Source organism: Chanos chanos, chromosome 15 (genome assembly GCF_902362185.1).
Source record: "Chanos chanos chromosome 15, fChaCha1.1, whole genome shotgun sequence".
Taxonomy (NCBI): domain Eukaryota; kingdom Metazoa; phylum Chordata; class Actinopteri; order Gonorynchiformes; family Chanidae; genus Chanos; species Chanos chanos.
Genome location: NC_044509.1, coordinates 8,588,545 through 8,597,840, shown reverse-complemented (window position 1 = coordinate 8,597,840; position 9,296 = coordinate 8,588,545). Strand labels below are relative to the sequence as shown.

The window sequence follows — 9,296 nt, the reverse complement described above, 5'->3', positions numbered from 1 at the left end:
AAATGTTGGGGATAATAATACTGGCAAGTGAACATGTATATTGATGAGTGTACATTATGGATTTAGACACAAGTATCCCTTATCACATATTCCTGATCTTGTTCATCTGAACTGTTGTAGTTAGTGGTTGGCACATCACACATGAACATAAGCTAAATTCAGCTGAAAAGCAGACACTGTCTACCACTATATGTATGTGTGAGTGTGTGCGTGTGTAAAGTAAAAGTACAGGTATTGGTAATTTAGAGTTAGTTTGCTACTGTGCTAATCAAACTGCAGAACAGAATCTGGGCTTTTACCAAATTATTTGAGATGTGTGGCAGGGATGACAGAACTACTGTAATTTATGCAGCATTCAGACTCCCAGTCACCAAACTAGATATTGAGTGTAACATGTACATTGACCAGGGGTCTCTCTCTCTCTCTCTCTCTCTCTCTCTCTCTGGCAACATTTCTGTGTAGAATAAATGTATAATCTAGATGCTCTGTCACTACTGTTACATCGTGACATTTTTTTTCTCGTATAGGCGTGATCCCTCTGAAAACGTTTCCCTTTCTGTTGAACTGTTCTTCGGGAAAGGTACGCGTAGACTACACAATCCATGATCCTTTTAATGATGTCATCCCGCCCATGCACAGTTTGACAGAGCAATTGTCCAATGAGGGCTCAGAATGCCGTGTTTCTATGCGGTTTCCAGGAAGAGATCATAACCGGAATTTCAGCCCTTTTACTTGCCCATGTGAGCCCCTAACGTACCACGCGTAGCAAGAACAAACCGGCTACAGACCAAACGTCACCTAGAAGCAGTGAATTGCGGGACACCAAGAGTTTCAGCGGGGCAAGTTTTTGCTGCTGGTGAGTGTTTGGCATACCCTATAGCCACATGATCGTGGCACGCAAGTTTTTGTCCGTGTACTATAATATTGGTTAAGCAACCGTAATAACAAGACAATTAGGTGGGCTTTAGGGCCTGGGAACGGCCACTGCGAACAGACTGGTTTAATAGCAAGTGATTTTCCCTACAGAGGAAGAGAGGGCCCGATTCCGCGGTTAGATTAGCACAGGAGAGAAGTTCGCAGACCCAGTCATTATTTAGAGGATACTGTCATCTCTTTGAACTGGCTGCCACGTCTGGTCATCTCACTGTGTCAGTCAGTATTCTTGCGTAGTTTGCATTGTGCATCGTAATATATTTTTTTAATGTCTGAGTGAGTTGTTAGCCGTCGGCTAGCTAAGTTAAATTGTTTTTTTAGGTCCTGAAACGACACAGGAAAGATGGCGGACGACCCGAGCGCAGCAGACAGGAACGTGGAAATCTGGAAGATTAAGAAGTTGATCAAAAGCCTTGAAGCTGCTAGGGGGTAAGTATGATGAAGCCTCTGAGATGAACTGTAGACACACCGTGTGCGAACGAGACATCCGTACCTGACAGTGGCTTTGAGGAGAAGATCGTGCTAACTAGTGAGCTAACAGCTGTTAAGCAAAGTAACGTTTAGAGGCCAAAGCATGAGACTGGCGAACCGAGATAGACACCCATTGTGTTGAACAGCTGATGCCGTAGAAGAGTGATTTGCTGAGGTCAGTGTTGGTCTACTTTTAATCACAGTAATGTCACGAATCTAGAAGTGTCTAACGTTTGCATAAGCAAGGTGCTTTTTTGGGAGGACGCCTAAATGTGAGTAGGGGTGTTATCTAACGTTGGAACATTAGCTATCGTCAACCAGCAACGTTGTCTCAGGGCTCTCTAAACACTGAATTTTCCGATAAACATTTTTTTGCAGTGGGAATTTTCATAAATGGTGTCAGTTCAGCCTACATTGTGATTACTGATGATTGGTAGTTTACACAGTATCGTTTTAAATTGTTGGCAAGTCTGAAACAAACAGTTTTGAAACTAACGGCTGTGCTCAGTTCGCTGTATGATGTCAGCTTTAGACATGGTCAAACACAGCTCGAATTGTCGTGTGATCGTTGTGGACTCATGACCTACCTCAGTAATTTGTTCTTTTGTCCTCTTGTCATCATTGCAAAGTTCCTACTAGTATAAGTTTTACTTGCACTTGTAGCATGTAATTATTCTATGTTCTTGTATGGTTTTTTTTTTATTATTATTATTCAAACGATATCATTTTATATTCCATTTAAGGCATACACTTGTTCCTTCAGTTATGTTGCAGCATGGATAATGATATTCCCTATAGTCTGATTACCCTTCTATTTGTGCTTTATTTTAGGAATGGCACCAGTATGATTTCCCTTATTATTCCCCCAAAAGACCAGATATCTCGAGTGGCCAAGATGTTGGCAGATGAATTCGGCACCGCCTCTAACATAAAGAGCAGAGTCAACCGGCTCTCTGTACTTGGAGCAATCACTTCAGTACAGCAAAGACTCAAACTCTACAACAAGGGTACATGTTTGGCTTTTTTTTCCTGGGTTGATAAGATGTTTACTGGTATAGCTCTCACAGGCCCCCTATAATTTTGCCTTTGCCTTTCAGTGCCTCCTAATGGTTTGGTGGTTTACTGTGGTACCATTGTTACAGAAGAGGGCAAAGAGAAGAAAGTCAACATTGACTTTGAGCCTTTTAAACCCATCAACACTTCCCTGTATTTATGCGATAACAAATTCCACACAGAGGTAAGAGAATGTTTTGTATGTCAGCTGGATTTTAATTATCCCTGCATGTGTGGTAATGTGATTGGCTGATGACAGGGGCTAGTGATGGATCACAAAGTATGTCAAGGGCTGAAGTCACGTTGGTTTTTGTTTTTGTCTATTGCTGCATGCTACAGATTGGCCAAGAGCATGTACATCTGTTTCCAAACAAACAAAAAGTCCCTAATTAGCTAGAGCTCCAGCTGAGAGCTCAGAGCTGTACACCATTGTTCGCAAGGCAAGAGTGTTGGAAACTTGCCTTTTTATACCAGACTGCCTCTGTCCTGTAACTGTTTTCCCTTGTCTATACAAATCTATACAAATATCATTTAACTGTATTTTTGAAAAATTGTCTTTATTTTATTCCAGGTTATTTTTGTGAGGTCTTAATGTCTGTGAAGTCATGTTATTCAGCCTGGCTGTGTTAAACTCTTTCCATAGGCTCTGACTGCTCTGCTCTCGGACGACAGTAAATTTGGTTTCATCGTGATTGATGGGAGCGGGGCTCTCTTCGGAACCTTACAGGGGAACACTAGAGAGGTGTTACACAAGTTCACCGTGGACCTGCCCAAAAAACACGGTACAGTTTCTGATTATTTATAAAAAAAAAAAAAAAAGAACGAAAAAAAAAAAAAGCGACACATTGGCTTAGCCCTGAATATTATAACCCAAGTTATTCATACTCTCGTGCTTAGGAAGGGGAGGTCAGTCCGCGCTTCGATTTGCCCGCTTGAGGATGGAGAAGAGACACAACTACGTGCGTAAAGTAGCAGAGACGGCAGTCCAACTTTTTGTGTCCAACGACAAGGTCAACGTCGCAGGGATGGTTCTTGCCGGGTCGGCGGACTTCAAGACGGAACTTAGCCAGTCAGACATGTTCGACCCGGTTCGTTCCTGCACACTCGCCTACCAATTGCATTTTGTTAGTTTGAAAGAGTGGTGGAATTTGAAGGTTTTTCCTTTTTTTTTTTTTTTTTTTTATTGTTTGTCAATATGCAGAGGTTACAAGCAAAAGTGCTGAAACTGGTAGACATTTCATATGGCGGAGAGAACGGATTTAATCAGGCCATTGAGCTTTCTGCAGAAGTGCTGTCCAATGTCAAATTTATACAGGAGAAGAAGCTAATAGGTAATGCATTTCATTTGTCTTTTAAAATTTGTTTGTTTTATTCCGTGGTTTTAACACCGAGCTAACTGTCGTGCGCCTCTCTTCTAAGGGAGGTACTTTGATGAGATCAGTCAGGACACGGGAAAATATTGTTTTGGTGTGGAGGACACGCTCAAAGCTTTGGAGATGGGTGCTGTGGAAATTCTCATCGTCTATGAGAATCTGGACACAATGCGCTATGTCCTGCGTTGCCATGGCGTAGAGAGCAATTCGTCAGAAAATGGTGCGTACACGCTCACACTCACTGACTTGCTTCAGTAACATCTCTTTCACAACTGCTCTCTGATTTCGTTTTATGGTTTCGTCTTTCCATCAGATGAAAAAACTCTGTATTTGACACCAGAGCAAGAGAAGGACAAGTCTCACTTCATAGACAAAGAGGTAAGGAGGGTGCTGCCTCTCTGTGGGTGCTACTTAAAACATTTCTGATTTTTTTTGATTTTGATTTTTTTTTTTTTTCCCCTTTAGTTTTGTTTTGCCGTCTGTAGGCTCGTATTAGAGAAGTCGATGTATAAAACGTACGCATCCCTCTAAATTATATGCTGCAGCCGTTTGGCCAATTGACAAGTGCTAATAATAATAGTTGGAGACATAATGACAAACAGTCTGTACACTTTAAGGATCCACATATGTTGAGGGGAAAGGGAGCATAGCAACACATTTAACTAAAAAATTGCAGTGACCAGCAAAGAAAGTAGCAGACTGCAGCATACTTTCAACATAACCTTTTTTTCTTTCATACATAAACTTTTCGGCGTGCTTGAAAATGGCGGTCGGACATGTAACCATAAATTGTAGGTTAAATGTTTAAAATTCATATCAACACTGACAATATTTAGGCCAGCATTGACAATATTTAGGCCAATGTTGGTAACCCTGTCGTTAATGAGGGTATAGGCACCTTTAAAACCCTGTGAAACACCTCAGAATGACTCGACACTGAAAGGCTCCACAACTTTGATTTGATCCACACAGACCAGTTTACTTGCTATTCCAGTTGCACAGTGTAACGTGTAAAGGCTAGTAATATACTTAAAAGGTGCCTTTGTTGTGTATTTACATATGTGCGTGTATGGAGGAATCTGGCAAAATGATGGAAACACCAGCATAAAGTGTTGATACCAACATGACCATTATATAGGGCACTGGGCTTCTATGAGTTGGCAGAATAGCTGCAGTGTATGTTCGTGTAGATCAGGGATCTTCTGTTCATTTTATGTGCCATCTACTTTTTCAGTTGAGAATGTAGTAGTGGGCCAGCCAAGCATGGAAAATAGTCATTTCTAGAACGTCAAGACGCTTGTCAGACCTGTAAGGAGCATGACACATTTTTATTCTTATTCTGCGGGCGTACAACTTTCAAACTGATGAAATGCAAACACACAAATGATGATTAAGAATTAGGCCAATATGAAATTCAGTCTAAAAATGAACATTGAATTCACAGTGTGATGTCATTGTTCGTATAATTACATGTAAGTATAACAGACTTAGTCATTCAGTTTCAATTGGAACTGCGGCAGTGCCTTATCGAATGATTGCTTAAACAGAGAGATTGAACTTGAAAACCTGACTCAAAGTAAACACTGTAATCGTTATTATTCTAGGTAAAAAAAAAAAAAAAAAAGTGATATTAAAAAAGGTTTTATGTTTGATTGATTGACCTTTGCACATGAAACAAGAGCTAAAGTATATTTGAGGATTCTAAAGTCATGCAATGTTTCTTCATAGAATGATGCTCACAGACAGCAACTGTCCAAATCACGTTGGTATGTTAACATTACTTTTGAATGTGTCGGTAGAATAAAAAAAAAAGAAGTGTCTGTCCATTCCTGACTGAACTCTATTCTCGCTGTCGACTTTCTCTCTTTTTCTGGAAGCCATCATTTTAGTTCCAATGAATTAGGTGTAAGTCTGTTGTGCAAGCTACGGTAAAAGGTATTTTCAGGCCAGCCTACTGAACCGTGTGCGCAGGGCTCGTAATGAAAGTCAGACGATGTTTTATTAATGGCCAGTATAAAACGTCAGATCCTGCCCATTGAAAACCGCTGTCGTGGATTATACAGATGACTGAACTCTATTGAAGGGATATGACGAGAAATTCCACTTTTCTTGGTGGTGGCGGTGGTGGAAAATGGCAGGTGCGGCTCCAGAGTCTCCTTTGAACTTTTAGTTGGGTAGAGATTTGATAACTTCAACGCCATATGGTTCGCATGTGGTTTACCTTGTTTTCATGACCATCAAATCGTTCAGGGACGACGCATGCCCGCCGGACGGAGCATTCTCTGGACATAAAAACTTTTCCCGTACGATTCGAAATGGCTTGGTATTTACTCAGACTCTGCTAGGAACATGTAACACGTAGCGTAACAGAGCCCCATGAGAAGTCAGAGCTCGGGCCTTTAGGAGTCTCTTTTACACACATAACTATGGGCACTCAGCCACTCGTTGAGATCAGGATGAAGGATGACTCTGAATGTATAACTTTTTTTTTTTTTTTTCCCCTGAACTGCTCAGTGTACCACTGCCTATATTCTTTGCATCGCTTTACTGTTAAACATTCATTTTTAGGTGTCCAGTCCAACTCAGTTGTTCCATCCCTCTTTTGAAATTGTTGAGGGACTGTTTGTGATTATAGTGTCTTATCGTGCTGTAGATTTATGGTTGCGGTTGGTAGATTTATGCCTTTGGTCGTCTGTTTTGCCTCGCATTTTGAACGAATCAACAGACGTCACGGTTGGAGGCTACCCACTTTCAACCACAGTTAAACATATTTGCTGAGCCTAGTTTCTAATGGTTTCTTTGTAATTACTCCTCACAACTTATCGACAATTTGAGCAGTTTTTGTCTCTAAAATTCCTGTCAAATGTGCCCTGACAATCTCCTCTTGTTAAAAGTACTGGGGTCTCTTCCTTTAACCGAAATAACGGCTGACCAGCTTAGAATTCTTATACGTGAATCTAAGCATGGTGGGATGGTTAAGTGCTTAGTTAACTGAAGGTCCACATCTGTGTGGAAGCACCTGCTTCTAAAATGCTGTGTGTATCTTACATGAAGTAAAGTGGTTCCTTCTCATTTGTTCTTTCTGCTTTTGCTGTGGCTGTCACATGGAGAGATGAGGATAGTGATGAAACGATGAGGTATTTGTCTTCATTCTTTATAGACGGGACAAGAGCATGAGCTCATAGAGAGCATGCCGCTGCTGGAGTGGTTCGCCAACAATTACAAAAAATTTGGAGCAACACTAGAGATTGTTACAGACAAGAGCCAGGAGGGGTCACAGTTTGTAAAAGGATTTGGAGGCATCGGAGGTAAGGATTTATTTACGACGGTTGGTTTTTGTCAAAGAGTTGATATTTAATAGTACTGCCCTTCTCAACAGTAAACGTCGTTTAGGAATAACTCACTTTCCTCAAGCGATAACCAAAGCTATTATTTTGCTAAGCATGATTTCTTCTTCCCATTCAGGAATCTTGCGGTACAGGGTGGATTTCCAAGGTATGGAGTACCAGGGAGATGATGATGAGTTCTTTGACTTGGATGACTACTAGGTAGTCGAGACTGACAAGCAGAAAAAATTTCAAGCGAGAGGCTTCTCCCTCACCCAATGGAAAAGAGAGGAAAGAAGAGGGAATCGGAGAAGAATTTTAAAGATGGAAAAAGCGAAAATCGTACATAAAACGTATCCCTGACTTAGAACACGGTGACTTCATCTTTTGATTGGATTCGGACTCGACCAAGTTTGCTCCTCTCCACTAATGTGTTGCAGCGGCCTGCAAGGTCACGTCCCCTCTCTGCCTGACCTGCCTCAGTGTCCTGAGACATACTCTGATAGGCTGTAAAAAAAAAAACAAAAAAAAAAAATCTATTTTCTCTATTGTTACTCTGCTCTTACCTTTCCTTTTTCGTTTTTTACTGGCGTCTGCAGCTATACATTTTATGAGTTTATGATATACTTTTTTTTTTTTTTCTTTTCTTTTTTTTTTTTTTTTAACTCGGTGTAAAAAGCAGTAAAAACATGTTAAACCTGTACTGCTCCACTCATTCAACTTATGCCCATGTTGAGGCCCAAATCTTTTTTTTTTTTTATCATAATTATTCTATTTTCCGCTTTTTGTATGATTTATGCCTTGACTCTGCAGTAAGTTACATTGACTCATGATGCACACTGAGCCAGCTACAACATGTCCCATATTCTGATGATACCAATTTATTTGTTTTTGAAAGATTGCCCATTTGCCAATGCATGAACATTTTTGTTTGGGTGAAAGAGTCAGGTCTTCCGTTAAAATGCCATCCCTCTTCTCTGCAGCACTTTTACTGCATCTTTAAAATGGTCATAGGTTTTCTCTCAATGAGCCTTATGCTAGATACTGTGCAACATTCTAATTCTTTTGAGTCTCCATGTTACAGAGATGGATACTACCAGCTGTAGTTGAGTTCCTGAGGTGTGGAAGTAGTTTTGTGTGAGGGCACAGTTTGACAGATCAAAGCTGGCCGATAGGTTTCTGGACCTTAATCTTTCTCCTGGCATTTCACTTACGTGCATATGAAAAATGCTGAGCCTCCATTTGTCATGAATGGAGACCAGATTACTGAACATATGCATGTATGTGTTTTAGAGTACACTTACTATGCAGGGGTGAGACTATGACTGGTGTGTGGATGTGTTTGTGTGTGGATGTGTCTGTGTGTCTTGATTTGTTCTGACATACCCTTGGAGATTGTAATAGCTGAGCTTTCAAGCACCAACATCCGTTCACCAGGCCTCAGGTCTGCAGGCCCCTTGGCCCTGTCATACTGTGTGGTTACTGGGTGACTTTGTTTCAAGAATAACAAATCGTCAATCAACAGCTGCTTTATTGGCAAATCTCTGCTGAACTTTATTAGTGACTGTTGTGTGGTCTTACTTTTACCTTTGAATTGTACCCAATTCCAAAAAAACAAAACAAAACAAAGAACAGATTACCCTGTGGGTTAAATGGACATAATCACAAAAGAGATGCCCTCATGTTAATAAATCATTTATTTTCTCATTATGTAATTTACTCATTTGATCCATTACTATTTTGTATAAATTATTTGTTACAACTGGCCTCAAATATTAAACATTCTCTTTGCAAATAGGACATGATGGTTTCGGTGGTGTTGCTTGAAATTTGTCGAGTATTTCAGGAAGTGAGATCAGATAGCTTATTAGCACTGGACTGTTTTGTATGTGTTCATATTGATATAAAATACCATCTGATCAAAATCTGTATGAATGATTATTTGGGGATTTGACCTGTAGACACGCCTAGTAGTCATTCACTTATGGGCAAGCAAGGACAGTGTTTCAATGCTTGTAACGCCTTCATCATTAGGTCTTACCGAAAACGTGAATCATTGGGGATAACCTCGGTCTTTGCCTTAGCAGCAGAAACTAGCCAATCACGGAACAGTTGAACTCGTGAACAACACCCTCTTTGT

General features: G+C 40.5%; 1 protein-coding gene across 2 annotated transcripts; it reads left to right on the top strand.

The window, feature by feature from the left end:
• Positions 1 to 777: 777 nt before the first annotated feature.
• Positions 778 to 7,789, top strand: LOC115828491 (eukaryotic peptide chain release factor subunit 1). Of its 2 annotated transcripts, none has more exons than XM_030792492.1 (11): positions 778 to 856; positions 1,255 to 1,362; positions 2,236 to 2,411; positions 2,502 to 2,641; positions 3,101 to 3,239; positions 3,355 to 3,545; positions 3,659 to 3,788; positions 3,877 to 4,050; positions 4,144 to 4,208; positions 6,991 to 7,138; positions 7,296 to 7,789. In XM_030792492.1, exons 2-11 carry the CDS (start codon positions 1,277 to 1,279, stop codon positions 7,376 to 7,378), a joined length of 1,332 nt encoding a protein of 443 aa, XP_030648352.1. In that variant the 5' UTR covers positions 778 to 856; positions 1,255 to 1,276; the 3' UTR covers positions 7,379 to 7,789. The 2 variants fall into 2 exon arrangements, with proteins under 2 accessions (XP_030648352.1, XP_030648353.1); XM_030792493.1 differs by lacking the exon at positions 778 to 856 and adding an exon at positions 1,078 to 1,148.
• Positions 7,790 to 9,296: the final 1,507 nt, after the last annotated feature.

Bases quoted from the DNA above. Each gene is read 5' to 3' on its own strand.
- LOC115828491 (XM_030792492.1), top strand. From the start codon at position 1,277: ATGGCGGACGACCCGAGCGCAGCAGACAGGAACGTGGAAATCTGGAAG. The intron at 3,789-3,876 runs GTAATGCATTTC...CTCTCTTCTAAG, and splicing joins ACAGGAGAAGAAGCTAATAG to GGAGGTACTTTGATGAGATC. The intron at 7,139-7,295 runs GTAAGGATTTAT...CTTCCCATTCAG, and splicing joins AGGATTTGGAGGCATCGGAG to GAATCTTGCGGTACAGGGTG.